A 22,101-nucleotide genomic window follows, 5' to 3' on the forward strand; every position below is an offset into this window, starting at 1 on the left:
AAAGTTACAGAGAAGGGCAGTAAAAATGATTAGGGGTAAGGAACAGCTTCCACATGAGGAGAGATTAAAAAGACTGGGACTGTTCATCTTAGAAAAGAGACGACGAAGGGGGGATATGGTAGAGGTCTATAAAATCCAGAAGGGAATGGAGAAAGTGAATGGGGAAGTATTATTTACCCCTTCATGTAACACACGAACAAGGGGTCACCCAATGACATTAATAGGCAGCAGGTTTAAAACAAACATAAAAATTAGATAAGTTCCTGAGGATAGATCCATCAGTGGCTATTACCCAAGATGGTCAGGGATGCAACCCCCTGCTCTGTGTCTCCCTAAACCTCTGACTTCCAGAAGCTGAGTGGACGACAGGGGATGGATCACTTGATAATTGCCCTGTTCTGTTCATTCCCTCTGAAGCAGCTGGCATTGGCCACAATCGGAAGACAGGACACAGGGCTAGATGGATCTTTGGTCTGACCCAGCATAGCCGTTCGGATGTTCTCCTGTATTGCCATGAGAAAACATGCCTTGCTAGCTCACAAGAGCAAAGGCGTCTGCTATTAGTCACTTTGCCGTGGACCGTTTGCTGCTACGCTTTCAATAAGTTCACACCATGCAGCTGACAAAGCCCTGCGCCTGCTGGAATGCAGATAACACTGTTGGAATCCTAGCAGACCTCCGCATGGGCCCCGTGTTGTTACAGTGTCCTCGCAGATGGGCTGGAGGGATGGAAGAAATGGGAAAAGAAATAGAAATAACCGGTTTGTAATGGAGGTGACGCTTCCCTTTCCCACTGCTGCATCACCTCCCTCCTGGGAGGGGGTCCCTCAGATCCTGTGCCTCCTGACACGGGCTGCACGGGAAAGGGGTGGCTGAGGCAGGGGTTAGTTTGAGAAACACCACGATCTTTCGTGAGTAACTTAGTTCTGAGGATCCCGCCCCCCTGCGTGGGCTGAGTCACAGCCCCCTGACTTCGTGAGGCTTAATGGTAGATAGATGTCTTCCCCCTCGTCTGTGTGTGCTGTACTGAAGTGAGAAGGATTGTGCCCCTGCCAGAGGCTTTTGTGGAGGAAGATGGTCTCCCCATGGTTGGAGAGGACTTTCCTGGGGTGGGGCTGAACAACAGGGAATAATGAGGAAAAGGAAATGGAAAGAGATTCTCAGGGGAAGTGGCTGGAGGTTGTTCTCTAGCAGACTGTGGAATAGTCTCCCACAGAAAGAGGTTGATAAACTGGAGAGGAGTCAGAGAAGAGCCATGAGAATGAAAACCTGCCTTGCAGTGATAAGTTAAATAGACTGAGCTCTTTGAGTCTAACAAAGAGAAGGTTAAGGGGGGACTTGATTACAATCTCTAAGTACCTATGTAAGCAGAATCCGGATGAGCTCCACCCTGACATCTGGTGGTGAATTGTGGAAAAGAACTTCAGGGGCTGATCTTGTTTGCATAGGCACACCCGCCTAGCATGAACCCACAGCAGCCCAAATGGTCACTTTGGCTGCTGTGGGATCCCCAGTTTCTCTGTTATTGGGGCAGGAAGAATGAAGTGTTGTTACCCTGATTATGTGAATCGAGGACAATGAAACTGTTTTATGACAGAGGGACTCGCCATCAACTAAGTAGCACTCGCTAGACAAGGGACATGGGTTCCAAAACCTATGACTTGAGAGGGGCTGGGGATAGGTATTTTTTTTACCTGATGGTAGGAGCCCTTTTTGAGGGCTTGAAATGCCAATTGCACTCTCCCTCCCTTCCTCATAGAATATCAGAGCTAATTTTAATTCTAGTAGGAGTCTAGTAACAGGCTGCTGAGATGAATTCACATTGAGCCAATGGTGCACCAGCACCGAGGCTCCCCTACTACAAGCTGAAATCGCTGAGTGCAGTGGGGCCTGAAGCTATGTTGCTGAGCGGCTGGTGGAGTGGAGCAGCGCAGTTTGCGGGATGACTGGAGTGGCTTGTGGGACAGCTGGTGGAGCAGAGCGGCTGGCGGAGCAGTTTGTGGAACAGCTGGAGCGGCTCATGGGATGGCTGGAGGAGCAGAGTGGCTGGTGGAGTGGCTGGCGGTGAGTGGCTGCAGCAGAACCCCACGGAGAGGTGGGGCAGTTGGCCTCAGACCACGTAAGGTGCCCCTTAACACTGCTGTGCACCCCCTCCCCAGGCTGGGAGGTAAAACTCTGCAGATAAACTTTTGAACTCTGGGGCTGCACTGACCAGGGACAGAGACTTTTGGGTTGTTGGACTTTTGGGACTTCGGATGATCTTTTGGGTTGCTGGGCTTAAGACCCTGAGGGGAAAAGGATACTGCCAAACTTATTGGGGGTGGGTCTTTTGCTCATGGTTTGTGTTATGAATCCTGTTTGTGGTGTTACCCCAACATAATGCTGCATTGTTTCCCTCCTTTATTAAAAGGCTTTTGCTACACTCAGACTCTGTGCTTGAGAGAAGGGAAGTATGGCCTCCTAGAGGCGCCCGGGGGGTGGTATGTAATTTTCCCAGGTCACTGGGTGGGGGCTCGAGCTGGTTTTGCATTGCATTATTGAAATGGAACCCCTAGATACTGAACCCGGCCCTTGTTGCTGCCAACTCAGAGGGGCAGAAGGGTTACACCTACATGGGGAACAAATATTTAATAATGGGCTCTTCCATCTAGCAAAGAAAGGTCCAACAGTATCCAATGGCTGGGAGTTGAAGCTAGACAATTCAGACTGGAAATAAGGCGTGAAGGTTTAGTGGTGGAGAGTAATTAACCATTGGAACAATTTACCAAGGTATGGTGGGTTCTCCATCACTGATGATTTTTAAATCATGTTGGGCTGTTTTTCTAAAGCTCTGCTCCAGGAATGATTGTGGGGCAGGTCTCTGGCTGCCTCCTGCTCCCCAGGAGGTCAGACTAGATTATTGCAATGGTCCCTTCCAACCTTGGGATGGATGAATGTGGGGTCAGGGCAGACTTTTGTGGTGGGCCAGTCCCGCCCTGCTGACTGGAAGCTTATCTCCTGTGCAATGGAAACCGTGCGATCAGGCCACAAGGCTTTGGTGAACTCACGAATTGAAATATTTACTGCCAGGTCTAATTACAGGCTCCTCGGCAACTTGAACACACCTTTCCTCAAGTCCTGAGCTCTGCTCTGTAGTGACGCCACAAAGGGGAAACAAACAAAAATCTAATGGCGTTAAAAATCAGTTTAGGCTAATCTGGGTCCTCAAAACTCTAAAATGCCTTAATCACAATCAGATTGTTTTTTCTTGGTGGCCCTCTGGGGCAAAGTTAAGTTTCGTCTGAGGGGGAAACCAAGCCAAACCCCTCCCAGGCAGAAGAACTGTCCCTACCTTCTTACTAGAGTCTTCCTAGAGATCCCCAGCTCCCTGTTTCTCTGTGGGGAGAAGCCAGCCTCACTGCTCTGTTCCTGTTGTAGTCTTCCAACCAAGCGCATCCCCTAAGTCCCCCTGGTTGCTTTGAAAGTAACTCCAGCCTCTAGCCATGACATCATAGTGTGCTAGCTATGAGGTGGAGGCTGGATTTGGCAGCCTCCTGCTAAGATCCCTGAAAAGGTCAGTGCCAAGGTTAAGGTCAACGCATCCAAAAAATGGCCAATGGCTTTGAGTGCCCAAGTGGAGACACTTTGTGCCTGACTTCCAGACGTGCTGAACACCAGCAGCTCTCTTGGATTCACTTGGGGTCGAGAATGCTCAGCTGTTCTGAAAAATCAAGCCCCAGCTATGTCCAGTTGGGAACTGGAAAACATTATGGCCTGATACAGAAGCAAAGAAATGACGAACCATGGAAGTGGACCTAGGACGTAATGTCAGGAACATCCCTAGAAGTACAGGGCTGGAAACACCTTTGCAGATTCCTACATGGCCTCCTGCTTGTGTGGCTCAAGGCCAGGATCACACGATCTCCTGTCCCAGATCCGCACCAACATGGATATTTGGATTCTGTTAAAGTAACCTGGGTATTTCCTGGCTTTACAGGCTTTGTGTTTGGAAAATTGTAACATTCCTGTCCTGTCCTTTGCTCCAAGTTACTGACATTCTCTCACTTTAGCCACATCTTAACGTACCTTTGCTTTGGGCATTCCATCGGTTTGTTTTTTTCAAATCAGTATTTCATCACCGAACACTAAGCAAGTATCGCAAAGAGAATCTTACCGGGCGATATTTCTAATGACCTGAAGCCATGATATGAAATGTATATGTTTAGCCTTTCTTCCTAGAGTCACCGGTACATTCCTGCTGCTTTGCCCTACTGGGGAGCAGCACAAAGCAGACAGAGCGACTGGGCCAACAGAACTAGGTTTGCAGCCGCCACGCACAATAGCTGAGGGCATGTCCACACTAGAATAAGAGAGACCCACAGCATGGCCATGTCTGGCCAGCTCAGCTGTCTTGGGCTCAGGCTGGGCGGCTAAAAATTGCGGTGTGGACATTCGGGCTCAGGCTGAAGCCGGAGTGGCAGAAGCACCCTAAAAATGGGGGGGCCGTAGGCACCCAAACCGTGGCCCTGCCCCATCAAGGCACCACTCCCGCGCTGCCCCTTCCCCCCAAGACCCTGTAATGTAAGTACAGAGCAGATGTATTCATATAACAAAATATCCACACACTACCAAAAACAAGTCACTCCACTGCACTTGCTTCTCCCCCTGGGCAGGGGACGGGAGAAGAGACAACCTGTGACGGACGTTACTTAACGCACGTGAAGGTGTTCAGATACTCCAGTGATGAGCACAGTATAAGCACCTATATCAAATAGAACAATATTGATGACCATTTTTTGTCCTGTGCCCAAAAAAAGAGATTGATCGAGGACCCATGGTCTGGTCACTGGACACATTTCACAGCCTTTTTTGCATTCCCTTTCATTTAATCATTGCCTTGGTTTTGCCATAAACCATTTGCTTTGGGATACTATTTCCTGGGGACATCACCAACACGTTCCTCAGGGAGAACCTCAACTCTGTCCTCAAGAAAACCAGGCTCATTCGGGGGGGTAACAGCTTAGCCAAGCTGTTGGAGAGAAATGGCTTCTGCAGTTCTCCGCCCCAGACAGCACTGTAAGGAGTTTGCAGGTAACTCATCTTTTCCCAAGTGCCCCCCCAGCTTCTGTCACAGAAGCAGGTCATTCATTACGAGACAAGTTAGTTTCGATATTTAGCACGTGCCCATGATTCGGTTCCACAGCAGGCATGGAAGATGTTTTAAGCGACATGTGACCACCTAGATGCTGTGTGTATACACACTCACACTAGCTAATCTTCCCCAACTGGTGCAAGAACAGGTTGGACAAACACCTGTCAGGGATGGTCTAGGTTCTCACTCAGGTGTAGTCAACTGCTCATTAGCATTCATCAAAGAGGATACATTTCCACAACTAGGTTGCAAAAATCACGACTTGACATTTTTCAGCCAGCCCTGCAATTTATACACCAGTAGCCGCTGCTACCGGCAGCTTTGCCTGTTTGAACTTGCAGACGCTGCCCTCTACAGGACTGAAGGGGTTCAGACCCTCATGGGCTCTGCAAACCGATGTATTCTCTTAATGTATCGTCTGTTGGCGATGGCTGGAAACGGAAAGAGAGAGAGAAGGAGAAAGGAAAAAAGAGGGAAGCTCATGACACAACCCCGCATAGATTTGAATTGTATTTCAAAACTGAACCCAAGTTATGCAAGCCCCAAAAATCAGGAGAAACATGCACGGACTTTTTTTTTTTCTTAAAAAAAACCAAACCAAAACAAAACCACTTTACAATTGAATGACAATCTCCTTAATGCATTAGGAATGTCATAAAAATCTAACAAAACCAAAAACAGCAGGTAGAGGCCAGCATCCAACACCTAGACTTGAGAGCACCTCCTCACCTACTGAATATACCATCTGTACTAAGTAACCACATTCCAGCACATCCCTCTGAACAGGCAACAGATCAGGCCTACCACCGCATTCAGAAATAGGGGCAGGCCATCCTATGTTGTTTGCCTGCCTGGGCTCGGCCCTTTGAAAAGCCAGTACAACTCTCTTAGCATTGGGAAGTGTTCACAACCACTTCTCCTATAAAGCTTCTCATTAATAGTAACGCCACCATGCCGCTCTTCCTGCAGTGGATCTCAAGGCACTTTACAAAGGAGGTCAGTATCCCCATTTTACAGAGGGAGGAACTGAGGCACAGAGAAAGGAACGATTGGCCGAGGCGCAGAGCTGGGACCAGAACCCGGGTCTCCCAAGACCTAAAACTTTCTATCAGTAATGCCGCAGGCTAAGTTGCACGAGACAGCATTTCTTTGCCTGCCCTGCTCGGTGACGAAATCCACCCCTGATGACCTGGTGCTTTGTGCCCCGAAAGGGCCTCATTTGTCAGGTGATATTTAGCTGGGCAGGCTGGGACTGTCTCCTCTCAGGACTGTACGTGCTGCCCAGCAGAGCCACTTCCACACTGAACAACCCCAGCTAGCACACCTGGTCACCACACCATTGCCACGCCTTCATATCGAACCTGCCTGACCGTCCGCTCTTGTGCCACTAGACGTCTCGACATGCCCATGTTCCCGGGGGCAGCAGCTGCAGTGCCAACTGGTGCCTACAGGTATCAGACGTTGCCGTTGTGGGCAAAGGGTCCCACAGCGAAGACCTTCTGTGCAGAGTCACAGGCAACGCTGCTCACGGGCGAGGACAAGAGGAACACAATACGCTACTGTTCCAGGAGGGAGGAGCGGCCGCGGGTGAAGAGCAGTGTTTCAAGTCTCCCTTTTTCTGGTGTGAAACGTCTTTTCCAAACCACACAGCCAGGCACTCCGTTCCGAGGAGAGGTGAACACAGCCGGAGGGCTGAGCCGTCCCCATTGGTGATGCCCAGATACAAAGGGGCACTAAAGGGGGCCGGTTTCCATGCAAACTGGATAATAAGGTTGCTTGATCTGTTGCCTCTCATGCAGTCACCACATTGGTGACCCTGTTCCCCTAGCTGAGGTGCTGGGACAGATAGTGGGTAACCCACCTTAACGTGAGCTAGTGACGGACACAGCGCTTGGTACCTTACCAATGTGATACCTTCACATGGACTTCCAGGGACAGGGACATGGCCTTGGTCATCAACTCTGAAGTCATTTGCTGGCAAACAATGAGCTATTAACACCTCACTGTAATTGAAAGCAATAGTCAATACTGCACTGGAGTTGATGAAATACGAGGGACGCCATATTAACTGGTCAGCCCTTGTGCACCGTCCGGAATAGCTGAAGATGAAAATACTGATGTTCTCTGTCTCCTAGAATCGCTTGCTCATTTGCCATGTGCTCATGTAGAAGCAACTGGGGAGAGAGAAAAGAATCCTTTCCAGGCCTGTGGGAAATGCCTCTCCAAGATTTACCAGCCACTAGCTCATGAGAAGTAGCTTTTACTTGGGTACCAGCACTAGTGTCCCACAGACAGGAAAGCTGATGGCCAGTTTCAGATTCAGCTGAAAGTGATGGAGATGTTGCTGCCTGTGAGGGAATGTACCTGTGTTCTCACCCTACCCACGACATAATTCTTGTACCAGGCATGCCGTGTGAGGCATCATTTGAAAACTCACCATTGGCTGGTCAGTATCGTCCTGGTAAAACAAGCGTGGCACAGTTGTATGTGAAGTTGTAAGATTTCCCCTGCATGGTGTTATAAATTCATGTTCCAACCCCACAGCCCTGCCCAGATGGAGGTTGGCAAACAGGTCTGTCCTAAACAAAGGAAGGTGTGTTCTGCTCAATTTGCATTTAAGCAGTAAACAGGTCCTCAAGCAGGAAGGGAAACAAAGAAAGCTCAAACAGGTGACAAGAACCCAGCAGGGAACATCCTTCCCCATAGACAGTTCGTCTCTTGGTGCCCAGCTGAAATGTTTTTCAGGAGAGGGACTGAAACTATCCAAAGGTTCTGCATTGAACCATGGCTCTAGATGGGGGTCCCTGAGAGGAACAGAGTTGGGGGTCAGACAGTTGGAGAGTCAATCAGCAGCAGTCCCTACAGCGCTGAAACCCAGGCTGCCTGTGTGAGGAGGGTGACCCTGCGGGGGAGGTTTAGGTTGGATATTAGGAAACACTATTTCACTAGGAGGGTGGTGAAGCACTGGAATGGGTTATCTAGGGAGGTGGTGGAATGGCCCACTCGGGGACCCTAGAGACGGATGCCAGCTGCCGCAGCCCAGCCTGTGCCCCCTCCAAGCGGCAGGGCAGGCATCATCTTCTGGGGGGGGGGCTGTTTGGACTCATCATTGGGGTAGTGAGTGTTCCTCCGTGCTGGGGGCTCAGTGCATTGGGCTGAGGGGGGTGATGCCTCCTACCCTCCTTGATGCCCATTGTAATGATAGAGGGTTTGTCTGGGCCCAAAAGCACAATTGGAGTTGCAGCCAGCAAGGGATGTGAAGGGTAACAAGAAGGGTTTCTACAGGTACGTTAGCAACAAGAAGGTGGTCAGGGAAAGTGTGGGCCCCTTACTGAATGGGGGAGGCAACCTAGTGAGAGAGGATGTGGAAAAAGCTGAAGTACTCAATGCTTTTCTTGCCTTGGCCTTCACAGACAAGGGCAGCTCCCAGACTGCTGCACTGGGCAGCACAGTACGGGGAGGAGGTGAGCAGCCCTCTGTGGTGAAAGAACAGGTTAAGGACTAGTTAGAAAAACTGGACATGCACAAGTCCATGGGGCCGGATGCGCTGCATCCGAGAGTGCTGAGGGAGTTGGCTGATGTGATTGCAGAGCCAGTGGCCATTATCTTTGAAAATTCGTGGCGATCGAGGGAGGTCCCAGACGATTGTAAAAGGGCATATGTAGTGCCCATATTTAAAAAAGGGAAGGAGGAGAATTTGGGGAACTACAGACCAGTCAGCCTCACCTCAGTCCCTGGAAAAATCATGGAGCATGTCCTCAAGGAATCCATTTTGAAGAACTTGGAGGAGAGGAAGGTGATTAGGAACAGTCAACATGGATTCAGCAAGGGCAAGTCATCCCTGACCAACCTGATTCCCTTCTATGAGGAGACAACTGGCTCTGTGGATATGGGGAAAGCAGTGGACGTGATATATCTTGACTTTAGCAAAGTTTTTGATACGGTCTCCCACAGTATACTTGCCAGCAAGTTAAAAAAGTATGGATCGGATTAATGGACTATAAGGTGGATAGAAAGCTGGCTAGATCATCAGCCTCAGTGGGTAGTGACCAATGGCTCCATGTCTAGTTGGCAGCCGGTTTCAAGCGGAGTGCCCCAGGGGTCGGTCCTGGGGCCAGTTTTGTTCAACATCTTCATTAATGATCTGGATGATGGGATGGATTGTACCCTCAGCAAGTTCACGGATGACACTAAGCTCGGGGGAGAGGTAGATACGCTGGAGGGTAGGGATAGGGTCCAGAGTGACCTAGACAAATTGAAGGATTGGGCCAAAAGAAATCTGATGAGGTTCAACAAGGACAAGTGCAGAGTCCTGCACTTAGGAAGGAAGAATCTCACGCACTGCTACAGGCTGGGGACCGACTGGCTAAGCGGCAGTTTTGCAGAAAAGGACCTGGGGATTACAGTGGATGAGAAGCTGGATACGAGTCAGCAGTGTGCCCTTGTTGCCAAGAAGGCTAATGGCATATTGGGCTGCATTAGGAGGAGCATTGCCAGCAGATCGAGGGAAGTGATTATTCCCCTCTATTCGGCACTGGTGAGGTCTCATCTGGTATATAGTGTCCAATTTTGGGCCCCCCACTATAGAAAAGATGTGGATAAATTGGAGAGAGTCCAGTGGAGGGCAATGAAAATGATTAGGGGGCTGGAGCACATGACTTACGAGGAGAGGCTGAGGGAACTGGGATTGTTTAGTCTCCAGAAGAGAAGAATGAGGGGGGATTTGATAGCAGCCTTCAACTCCCTGAAGGGGGGTTCCAAAGAGGATGGAGCTCGGCTGTTCTCAGTGGTAGCAGATGACAGAACAAGGAGCAATGGTCTCAAGTTGCAGTGGGGGAGGTCCAGGTTGGATATTAGGAAACACTATTTCACTAGGAGGGTGGTGAAGCACTGGAATGCGTTACCTGGGGAGGTGGTGGAATCTCCTTCCTTAGAGGTTTTTAAGGTCAGGCTTGACAAAGCCCTGGCTGGGATGATTTAGTTGGGGATTGGTCCTGCTTTGAGCAGGGGATTGGACTAGATGATTTTTCATAGATGATTTCATAGACTATCAGGGTTGGAAGGGACCTCAGGAGGTCATCTAGTCCAACCCCCTGCTCAAAACAGGACCAACCCCCAGACAGATTTTTGCCCCAGATCCCTAAATGGCCCCCTCGAGGATTGAACTCACAACCCTGGGTTTAGCAGGCCAATGCTCAAACCACTGAGCTATCCCCCACCCTGAGGTCCCTTCCAACCCGGATATTCTATGATTCTATGACTGGAGGCTGCGGAGGGGAACAAGGAGCTGGGCCTAGAGGGCAGCTGGAGGGGTTCTCCCAGAGATGTGCTGCTGCCCCTCGGCGGGGCCCTGCGAGCGTCGCAGAGGCTCCAGGAAGCTCTGTGTTATCCGCGGTGGCCCTGGCAGAATCATAGAATCATAGAATATCAGGGTTGGAAGGGACCTCAGGGGGTCATCTAGTCCAACCCCCTGCTCAAAGCAGGACCAATCCCCAGACAGATTTTTGCCCCAGATCCCTAAATGGCTCCCTCAAGGATTGAACTCACAACCCTTGGCGTCCCCTCATCGGGACCTAGCTCCTCTTGAACCGAAAGATGCTCATCCAGGGAGACAGGACAGCCCGGTGTGACCCTGCCAGCTACCTCTGACACCGGCTGCAGCGTGTGCAGCGTGCCCTACTCAGCGCCCGTTCCTGATGCCTGCGGGTGTGATGACAGGAACGTGGGTCCGGCTGGCAGTTGATGGGCCAGGTCCCCCAGTGTGCTGGGTGCAGCACTGCCAGTGTAGGGGCAGAGGGAAAAAGGGGTCTGTAGGCCAACTGTATAGCCTGCCGCTGCGCCGCGCCCCACCCCACAACCAGGTCTGCAGCTGGCTGGGGGGTATTCTAGCCTCGGGTCGAATTGAGCTCAGACTCAGGGCTGCTTGGAGTAGCTCCCCACTTCCGTGGTACCCCAGGAGTGCAGTCCTGACTCCTTATATCCCCAACAGGCACAGTCAAGCGATACCCGTCTACCTTGTTTACTGGTGCTTTCACTTGGCATGGGCAGCATTTTCCGTTGCGTTTCCATCTGCCTTCAGGTACAGCCTGACTTCTGTCGTCCCTCTCGGCCATAGATCCCCCCCCCATTACTCCTCCCTCTTCCTGTGACTTGGGAGTGCCTGGGGTTGGACTAGTGACGGTGAGAAATACTGAAGTTGTTCTACAGAATGTAAGATAACTGGGTGTTTTAATGGCGAGAGAACTACCGAGAGCTTAGCAGTGACAAAAACCAGATAAAGCAGGAGGCGAACAGACAATACCCAGTGAGGCAGATTTGTGAGTAGAACAATTGTGCAGACAAATCCCGGCATGCAGGGAGGTAGATTTCTGAAATACCGAAGAAGTAACTGTGCAGACGCAGCTCGTTAATTACAAGGACAAAATAGCAATTTGGAAGAGACACGTGCAGGCCGCAGACAGATGGCTGGCTGGGAAACTCGACTCGATGTTTATCGACTGCCTACCGTCCTTTGACTTCCAACATTCAAACTATTATTGGCAGACATTTGGGCCTTGTCTACACTACGCAGTTTTGCTGGCAAAAGCTGCCTTTTGCCGACAAGACAGGGAGGTGCATGCACTACAAAGCGACTTTTGGGGGCAAAACTCTGCTGTTTTGCCGACAAAATAAAACCCCCTCGACGAGAGAGCTTATTGCAGCTATGTTACAGTGACAAAGCACCAGTGTAGCCGCTGCTGTTTATGTCCACGTAACTGGCCTCCCCCAGTATCCCACAATGCCCACGTGACCGCTCCGCTCACCCTTTTGAACCCGGCTCGCCCCGCCCCTTTCAAAGCTCCCGGAAGCGTTGACAGTCCTCAGCGTGGAGAGCTCACAGGGCGGCTGTGGGAGAACTCGGAGGGAATCAGAACCATTCATTTGGAATCCTGCTCTCCCGGCAGACAGGCAGAGCGGGGTGGCTCTGTGTGAACGTAAAGAGAGAGCACACTGACACCCCTCCGACACACACCCTGTTTCTGTGTCTCCCCCACCACACACATTCCCTGTTACACACTCCCATACCCCCCCACCCCCCACATTTCAGTTGAAAAGCAGCTGGCAATCATAGACGATTAGGGTGGGAAGAGACCTCAGGAGGTCATCTAGTCCAATCCCCTGCTCAAAGCAGGACCAATCCTCAACTAAATCATCCCAGCCAGGGCTGGTCGATTGGGGGGCAGGCAGGGCACAGAGGGGAGCCAGCCCCGGGGCTCTGGGGGATTGGGGACAGGCAGGGTACAGAGGGGAGCTGGCCCCAGGGCCCTGGGAGATTGGGGACAGGCGGGGCCGACTGCACAGGCCCCCACCCCAAGCACGGGTTTGACTGGAATTCGAGCCAGCCACGTGGGAGGCCGAACTAGTGGCTGACCAAGAAATTGGCTAATACTGTGTCAATGCCCCGGAAGGCGCCGGAAACGCCCTTTAGAGACGTGTCCCGGCTGCTTGCCTCCCAGCTGGTGTCATGCTGCATGGTGGTGGGCTGGGCTGGGGGGGTACAAGCTGCACAGGGGGGGTGGGGGGGGCGCTGAGCGTGGTCCCTGGGTTGCTGGGGGGGGTTGCGTTGCCAGGACACACCGCACGTTGGGTCTCCGGCCACTCACCAAGCTTCCGATGGGCAGTGGTGGCTGGTGCGACTTTCCCCATGCCTGGGATGGCATGTGGGGGGGGGAGGGCTGGGACAGAAAGGGAGCACAGGGCCCCACCTGGTGAGACGAGGGCCATGCGGTGGGTGCAGGGGTGGGTTCGGGCCAGAAGTATCGTGGAAGAGAGGTGGGGAATGAGCAGGGAAAATGGCGCCTGAGCGGGGCAGCAAGGCCACTGGCCGGATACTTCCACCCTCGCCTTTCCCCACATCAGCCAAACTAACCCCTCCCCGGCCGTGTCTCTGCCCTCAGCCCGCCTGGCGCAAGGGGCAGAGGGCAGCCGCCACGCATGCGAGGCTTGACGGGGTAGAGCCGTGCCAGCGAGACAGGCCTGGGAGAGCCGAGCCCCCGCAGAACAGGGAATGCATGCAAGCCCCTGGCAGTGGGGAACACACAGGCAGGCTGGGTGCAGGAGCCCTCAGTGACGCAGAGGTGTCCAGCCCTCCATCTGCAGGAGGCCTGGGGTCTCTCCCCCATTCAGAGCTAATGGGGCTGTTGGGTTTGGGGATGAGCCTGCGCTGCACGGTGGCTGATCGTTCCCAAAGCCAACACAGCTTCAGTTTCCTAGTGGAGGTCCAGCACCCCCATCCCTGGGAAGGGGAGCAGCCCAGGTGAGTGACTCCCACTCACCCAGGGGTGCAGGGCCAGGCTCCCTGGAGAGAACGGCCCCGTGTGCCTGCAGTGTGAGCTCTATGCCAGCACCAGGCTGGAGGCCCCCAGTCCCTCTCCCAACATGGCTACACCGCCGCCTAGCTTTTCCAGGGGGCCCAGCCTGCTCTCCAACAGACTGCGTGGCCGGGCCTTCCCTCTCAACCCATCCCAGGGCCCTTTAGAACGAATGTTTTTGGGTGTTTGCCAAGAAACCAAGTAAGCCGGAGGCTCTGCAGAAAACCCTCCCCCACCCCCTACCTTTGGTATCAGTTTTAACGTTGTCTGCGGTGTCGACGTAGCCGTGGTGGGCCCAGGATCTTAGCGCGAAAGGTGTGGGCCTGGCTATTGTCGGAATCACGCAGGCACGCGCATTGCTGGGATACAAGGCTGTATCCAAACTAGCCTCGTTCCCAGGCAGCCACCTGGCTCAGGTACGCGCCAGCAGCCGCATCGCCCCAGCTGGAGCAGCAAGAGTCGTCCGGCTCTGGGAGTACACTTCCGGCAGGGAGCGCTGGCCCTCCCTCCAGGGTCTCTGCACAATCCACGCTCCCTAGCTCTGCCCCTCCGCAGCGGGATGCCCGGGCCCCCTGGCGGCCCAGCCAAGCCAACATTAGCAAAGCTGCCCAATGCGGGAGTGTGAAGGGGCAGCAGGATCGCACATGCTCTACCTGGAGCTCAGACAGAAACACCGCCCGAGACAGGATAGTCGGAGCCAGTGTTCACAGCTCAATGTTTAAGATGCACACGGAGGGAGGGGAGAATGAGGCTGCAGGGCTCCAGGGTCCCCCTGGGGTCTCTGTTCCCAGAATGACCATGAATGCAGAGCAGAGGGTGGGCCCACCACCCCCTAGCACTGCCAGCTCTAACCAGCACAGGCCCCTGTCCCTACGGGGAAGAGGTGGCCCCAAATCAGTGGCCCAGGGAGACAGAGGAGGGCAGCGGGATCGCTGGAGCACAAGCCAGAGGGACAGGAACATCTAGAGCAGGGGTTGGCACCTTTCAGAAGTGGTGTGCCGAGTCTTCATTTATTCACTCTGATTTAAGGTTTTGCGTGCCAGTGATACATTTTAACGTTTTTAGAAGGTCTCTTTCTATAACTCTATAATATAGAACTAAACTATTGTTGTATGTAAAGTAAATAAGGTTTTTAAAATGTTTAAGAAACTTCATTTAAAATTAAATTAAAATGCAGAAGCCCCAGACCGGTGGCCAAGACCCGGGCAGTGTGTGTGCCACTGAAAATCAGCTCGCGTGCCACCTTTGGTTGCCTACCCCTGATCTAGAGTGAGCGGGTGCATGACATAGGCCAAGGGGCAGATTCCTGCTGAGAAGTCGTTTCTTTCCCACACGAGCCAGGGGCGGGGTGGGGATTCTTTGCCGGAGCCTGACAAGTTCCCAGCTACTGTCCGACTGGACAGAGGCCGGCTCGGCCTATGGCTCAGAGCCCACAGCATGGTCCAGGGCCTGGAGACGGGTTTTCTCCTCATTCCACCACTAACCCCCTGGAGGACCGTGGCCAAGCCACTCCCTCTCCGTAAAACGAGACACCTTCATGAAGCAACAGGGCCATGTCCGGTTGCTCTGACGGAGGGGCTGGGCTCTTCTGGGGGGACCCCCCCAGCCCCACAGGAGGACACGGAGGCCGGTGCTAGAAGAAAAGCCGTTTATTTCATAAACGGAAGTTGTATCTGTAGGGTTTTTCTTTTCCAGAAAGATAAAGCATAATCTGTGAACAATGACAGCTTCTGCACATATATATATATATTTATACTATCTATACAGCCTTCCCACACGACCCCCCTTCACGCCAGAGAAGGCCACAGCTCCAATGGTAAATGAGCAAAAATGCAGTTACAGACAACGCGCCCCTCCAGGCCCAAAACACACACAGCCGGGCTGGGCCGGGGTGGCCGCGCCAAGCCCCCAGGCTGCTCCGGGGGGCACTTTGGCTCCAGTTTGGACACTCAGTTTGAGAACCGTCCCCATCTCCCCCTGCTGCCGTGTGCACTGCCCTGCCGGGCCTGCCCCCATTCTGGAAGATGCAGTGCAGCGGATGGGAGTGGCCCCGCACTGTGAAATTCTCACTCACCGAGCGTGACCGGCAAGTTCACCCAGGGCCAGAGGCAGCACGTTACTTCCAGAGGCACTGCTGGCACCAGGAGTCCGCGTGTGGGATCCGCCCCCGGGCTGGGAGATGCTATTTCCTGGCATGCCGGGCTGAGACGGCAGAAGCCAGGCAGGTGGGAACGCTATTACTGGGGAAGAGATGGGGCACTGCACACAGCACATCCCTTCACACCCCCAACTGGGCCTGTCCACCCTCCCCAGGGGCCAGGCCTTCAAGGAAACAGCTGCCCCCATTGCAGGCTGCCAGCTGCTGCTCTGCTGAGATCCACTGGGGCCAGCCGTATGCCGGAGGGTACGTGCTGGAAAAGGAGCAGAGGTAACAGGTAGTCCCCTCTTGCCAGGGCTGGTAAGGGCATTGGGACCTGGGCCCAGGGACAGTGGCCAAGCAAGTTCAACAGAGTCACGGAGCAACCAGCCCTAAAAGGAAACTTCCCTTTATTGGAAACTAGCGAACAGCCCCTGCTGGTGTTTGGGGGCCCCCGAGCATGGCTGGGGCAGAGCAGGGAGTGGTGGTGTGTGCAGAGCTGGCGTCACGTTAGGCTCTAAGATGGGCCCCCGTGTGGCTGAGCCCCCTCTAGTCATAAGCTTCATCCTCGTCATCAAAGAAGAAGGAATCGCGCTCTAGATTCTCTGATTCATCGTCGTAGGAAAAGTTGTCGTCATCAAGGTCTTCATCATCATACTCCTCCTGCCACTCCGGGACGTACTCCTCATCTTCCTCCTCCTCCTCCTCTTTGGCCCCCTCGTCTGTGTCAGGGGAGTCGGACGCCCCATCGAACTTCAGCCTGCGCAGAAGCAATGAAGAGAGTGGGCGCACGCCAAGTGTTTCCTGCCCGAGCCGAGCCTCAGGCAGGCGGGCAGGTCCGGGATGCAGACCTGAGCTCAGAGATGGGCCTGGCGTCCTTCCCCTCCACCCACACTCATGGGCCCTCGGGGCATTGTCTGGCTCCCCAGCCCGAGAAGCGCTACAGTCAGAGGCTGCAGTGTCCCCTAGGAGTCGGGTGATCGGGGCCCTCTGCATTGGGACAGCCTGTCTCCTGCCAGGCCTGATGGAGCCACCAATCACAAAGTCTGACACACCAGCTCTGCCAATGGCTAGAGCCCAGGCCTCTGGAAAGAATTCAAAACCCCGCCCTCAGAAAGCGGGGAGATCCACTCTGGTTGCCTTTCCCTTAGCCCACGGATCCACCAGCGTGGCTCCCTAGGCCCACAGCAATGAGCAGACTGGAGCAGACCTGGCTGCCAGTTTCCGGGCTCTGACATCAGGGCCGGCAGTAGGCAGGGGTGAAAACTGGCCCCCTGCATCTGGTGATCTCCTGATCCCTACTAGCTAGAGACTCTCCAGCCCTGAGCAGGAGGTTTCCCATCCCTTCCATCAGCTACGATCGCTCTCCTCTTGTTAGTCACAGAAAGTGGCCATTCTCCTGCTACGTTTCTGGCCTCAGCCAGCCGACGGCAGTAAGTCTGCAGTGCGATCACCGCTGACAGAGGCTTTCCTTTCACCCACGGTGAAGGATTTGAATTTCCCTTGTTCTCACGCTAGGAGACAGGGAGAACCGAAGCGCCTCATCTGCTTTCCCTGCCCCAGTCTTCACGTCATAGACTTCTACCATCTCCCCTTCGGTCTCATCTCTAAAGTAAACAGTCCCGATCTTTTCGGTCTGTCTTCACAGGAGAGCTTTGCAGGCCCCTGGCCGTCCGCGTCACCCTTCTCTGCCCCCCTCTAGCTCGGCACTATCCTGGGTGAGATGGGGTGACCAGCACTGCGCGCAGTCTCCAGGGGAGGCCACCCCAGGGATTTCTCTAGTGGCATTGCCATCTATTGTTATTCGCCTTCTCATTCTTTAGGGGTTGCTTTGCTCACAGCTGCACACTGGCTGCCTGGTCCCTCTCCCACGGCGACAGTGGACACCCAGGAAGGTGTGGGAGCCCTGAGCTGGTGTCACGAACACTTCGGCATCCAGTCGGAAATGGCGGCATCCTGCTCCTCCCCTCCCTCCCCGCCCCAGTGTCCCCCGAGAAGGAAACTCACTCTTTGTAAGGTGGGGCGGCATTAGGCACATTTGACAACTTCATCTCCCTCTGGTCGGAGCCTGGCCGGGCCTGGAAGCCGACGCGGAAATCCTGCCAGGATGGAACAGTCAGAACAAGAGACTTCACCCCCTGCACGCCCCCACTCACACTCCAGGGCTTAGGGGACAAAGCCTGCCCTTCCCTCCCACCCCACCCGCCGCATCCCCCCGCTGAAATGGCGAGGCTCCTGCAGCTGGTACCTGAGTGGAGTGCTGCAGGATGGCGAGGAGCCGCTCCTGGATCCTGCGCACCAGCTCCAGGCCAGTGTTAAAATGCTCGGCTTTGAACAGCCGAATGGAGGAGGCCAGGTCTTGACACTGCAGCAGAGTCTCCTCTGGAACACAAGAGAGGCAGCGTTACACAGCATCCCTGCTCAGGGACCTGGCACCAGAAGCGAGAGCGGATGCCCCAAGTGAACGGGGCCACACACACACACACACACACACACACACACACACACGCTGTCATAGCACACTCACTAGGTGGCCTGCTGGCAGCCGCCTTCCTTCTGGCAGGGCTGGGGCGGAGGGAGTGATGGAGACTCCCTCTTGCTCGCCAGCAGCCAGATCAGATTCCCAAGTTCCAAGGCCAGAAGGAACCACTGTGATGGAGTCTGACCTCCTGTATAGCACAGGGCACAGAACTTCCCTGCACGAACTCCTGTTTGAGATAGAGCAGCTCCCTTAGAAACCCAGCCAACCACGGGTTAAAGGTGAACACTGATGGAGACTCCAGGACAACCCTGGGTAAATTGTCCTAGTGGTTAAAAATCTGTATCTGATTCCTTTGGACTGGATCCAGGCGGATAAGCTAAGCAGAACCAGGCCAGAGCAGCTCCTGGATGGGACACCTCCAACCCAATACCAGGACAGAGCTAAGGAGTCGGTGAGCACGCCTCCCTCACTGCACAGCCGCCCGCCCGCCCCCAGGCCGCAGCACCATCCCCTCACCCAGAAGGATCTGCAGAGCATTGGTGTGTAGCTCCAGGTTCTCCGTCTGCTGCTCCATGACATCCATCTTCTCGGTGTCCTGGTTGTAGTAGCTGTAGACAGCGGAGTAAGCCAGCACCTGGAACAGCACACAGCCGGCTGTCAGCGCCAGCACGGACGGAACAGCCAGGGGCTCTAAGCTGGAAGTTCATTTCTGACTTCACCTGGCACTAATGGGAGCACCCTGACCCCACCAACCGCTGCAGTGCGCTGGGTGGGCTTTGGCGGTCCCCGCTCTGACCCAGGGGTAGCCATCCAACGGCAAAGTGTGGGCAGCACGTGAACTGGCACCACAGAGTGAGCAAACAGCGGTCAGGGATGGCACAAACGGCGCCGAGCAAGGCACGTGTACAGGCTTGCAGAGAAGCCCAAACTAGACATGAGCACGGTCATGAGATTCATGGACACGCCGAGTTAAATCAAGGCAGGAACTAGCCAAGGTGAGAGTGTAAGAAAACAGCCTAGCAGCAGACAGGCGAGGGCAAGGGGGCTCATAGGGTTACACAGCATCTCAGCACAAACTCGTTCCCACAGGCATTCCCCATCGCAAACGCCTCTTGCCGGTTCCACAGACATCCCCAGGAGAACCCCATCAGTGGTCCTCCTTAAGTCCCGAGGCCAGGAGAACTACATGTGTCTGACATGCAGAAGTTGGTTTCTATGGTGGCTGCACACGCTACAGCGATGTCAGAGGGACGGGAACTGGGAATAAAACAGACTGATAGAAGGGCTTGAACGGCACCTGAAGCCTCAGACCCACTGGTAGCCAAGCCAGATGGAGAGCAACGGCAGCATGAGCCCTCGTATTCACACACAGCTCACATCATCCAAAGCCAGTTCCCTAACGGCGGCCGTGCTCTCCTCTCTGACAGGAGGTGGCTGCAGGTGCCATCGAGACAGCGAGCTGCAGAGCCGGAAAGCTCTGGACCTATCTAGCTAAGACGAGCAGGAGCTCTGTAGAGCTCCTCCGCCCACAGAGGACGCTGGATCAAAGCCCTGGCTCTTCCAGGGCGTTTATGGTTTACTAGGAGTGATGGAAAGTGTCCATGTCAGGCAGCAGGTTTCCAATCCCCTCTCTCCAGCATTACACTGCCCTTAATGACTTTTAGGTTTGAAAGTTCTGGGCATTTCGTAGGCCCAGGGAGCACTGCCCAGATGCCGACTCTGTTCAGCCAGTCTCAGGGGTACATTCCTTTCCCCGTGGTTCACCGACCAATTAAATGACTATCAAAGGAGGCTGCTGTTCAACCACTGGCCAGGAGACGGGGCCAGAAGGAGCCACCCTTGGATTGTTATGCATAGATAACAAATGACAGCGTGAAGCAGGGTTCATTATACTCAAGGGTGCTGTTAAGGTCCTGAGAGAAGAACTGAAGACAGGCACAGTAGCAGGGAGAGGAAGAACAGGGCCATTAATGGCAGATACAGTCAGCTGTCATTTACACGCGACAGACAAAACAAAACAAGTTTGGACAATGTGATGCTACCCAAGGGCTCAGGTGCCAAGCAAAACCCCCGGGTAAACGGCCTTCGCTATCAGGAAAGCACGAACACAGACATGTTAGCCAGTTTAGACCTGCGGGAAATAGCTAACGCAGCTAACCAACCATTGAAATATTTCTGAAAAGCCATGCAGAACGTGCGTGGCGTCAGGCGAGTGCAGAAAACAAAGGAGGTACCAACTTTCAGAGCAGGATCGGAAGTAAACAGAAGAGCTGCCACAGGGCCCGTTACCTTTCCTGAGAGCTCAGAGCGGAGATGCACAAAGGTGTTCTTTACTTCCGGGGGAATGCTGCGCTACTGTGCGTGTGCATAATTAATAAGCCCTGCATATTTTAAAATTTTTGCACAGAAAAAAGCATCTGCCAAAATGTTGCCGCAGTACTGCCTTTTGCCCACCAGAGGGTGCTGTGGCAATTGAACAAAGCAGCAGCTCCCCGCCAGCAAGGGAAGAGAAAGAGCCCGCCTTCTTCGCAGTGGGCCAGGTTAGGAGACGGGCCATGGCGAGACAATGTGGGGTATTGGGGGGGGGGTCAGACAGGGGCTCATAAGGGCTAGTGGGGGAGGACAGACTGGGGCAGGGACTGAATGGGAGTGGAGGTGCAGGGCCACATGGTGATGGGGGAGGGGTGCAGAGCTACATAGGGATAGGGGGTGGCTGGGTGGGGGCACAGACACATGGGGACAGGGTGCAGAGCTACATAGAGCCAAGGGTGGCTGGGTGGGAGCACAGAGACACCTGGGGAGTGGGATGGTGGCACAGAGACACACGGGGACGGGGGAGGGGGTGCATGGCCACATGAGGAGGGGGGAGTGGGTGTCTGAGTGGGGGTGGAGGGACACATGGGGGTGCAGGAACACATGGGGACAGGAACAGATGTGCCTGACTGAACAGGAAAGGCTAGGGTTCAGCCAGGGTCTGCGTGGGGGAAGCTCCCGAACAATCCCTCCTCGCCCTCCAAAAAAACTTGTTCCATACTTTCCCACCCATACCCAACAACCCTCCAAGTTCATACCCAGGGAAGTTCCATCATTTGTGAAATTTCAATGTGGACAGGGCAAAGCCCTGGTGAAGCCTATTAGGTACACCCCTGCACTGACACTGGGCATGGACGAGGTAATTTAATAGGATTTTCCCCTCTCCAGTGTCTATGGCAGGTCAGCCTGGTCTAGTAGTTAAGACACCAACCAGGACTCGGGAGACCTGAGTTCTAGTCCCAGCCCTGCTGCATGACCCTGGACCAATGACTCCCCTTTCTGTGCCTCCACTCCCCCTCCAAGCCTATGTCCATCTTAGCTATTTGGCCTGCAAGCTCTTTGGGGCATGGACCCTCTCTTAGTGCCCGCTTGTACAGTGCCCAGCACCACGGGCTCCCTGAGCACTGCTGCGATACCTCAAAATAAAGTCGATCAGTCTCCTGCTCCTCACGCATTTACCTTCCGGGCCTGTTCCAGGACTTTGCAGGCATCCACAACAAAGGTCAAGGTTCGAATCTGCGGCACCTCGCTGATGGCAGAAACTCTGTTTCTTAGGTTCATAGCGAATTCCTACAACCACCAAGAGCAAAGTCATCTCCCAGCTTCATCCTCCACCGGCTTCCAGATCACTCCCCCAGCCAGAAGGGATCAGTCGCCCCTCCTCCCCACCTCCTCTTTATGAAGGACTGAGCTCCCAGGTTCAGGGAGGTTTCTGCCTCGTCCCTCTTACGATCACACCGCCAGCCCAGCTATTCTGTTCGGTGAGCTGGGCTGAGTGATGCGGAGTCTGCTCAATGCAGAGAGCTTGTGACCGATTGTGCCTTGCTGAGACCGAGGTGCCTCCAGCGACACCACCCGTCTCCATCTCGCCTACCACGATGGAATCTGCACCTAGAATTGCTGGGGAAGGCCTGGCTGACCATCTGTGCAAACTGATCCCGCCCCTCATAGCTGGTGAAGTCTAACG

General features: G+C 54.0%; 1 protein-coding gene across 5 annotated transcripts in view; it reads right to left on the reverse strand.

Moving 5' to 3' along the window:
* Positions 1-15,116: 15,116 nt before the first annotated feature.
* LOC101951064 (cullin-9) overlaps positions 15,117-22,101 on the reverse strand; it is a 65,474-nt gene continuing 58,489 nt past the window's right edge. For all 5 annotated transcript variants that reach the window (XR_010599997.1, XM_065589862.1, XM_065589861.1 and 2 more), the window contains 5 exons: positions 21,594-21,704; positions 18,618-18,735; positions 17,868-18,001; positions 17,627-17,718; positions 15,117-16,379 (listed from right to left, as the gene is read on the reverse strand). Coding sequence is in view for 4 of the 5 variants with exons in the window: in XM_065589862.1 (XP_065445934.1) it covers positions 16,169-16,379; positions 17,627-17,718; positions 17,868-18,001; positions 18,618-18,735; positions 21,594-21,704 (666 nt within the window). In the remaining variant the exon portion in view is untranslated. The remainder of the gene's footprint in view (positions 16,380-17,626; positions 17,719-17,867; positions 18,002-18,617; positions 18,736-21,593; positions 21,705-22,101) is intronic.

Source organism: Chrysemys picta, chromosome 3 (assembly GCF_011386835.1).
Source record: "Chrysemys picta bellii isolate R12L10 chromosome 3, ASM1138683v2, whole genome shotgun sequence".
Classification (NCBI taxonomy): domain Eukaryota; kingdom Metazoa; phylum Chordata; order Testudines; family Emydidae; genus Chrysemys; species Chrysemys picta.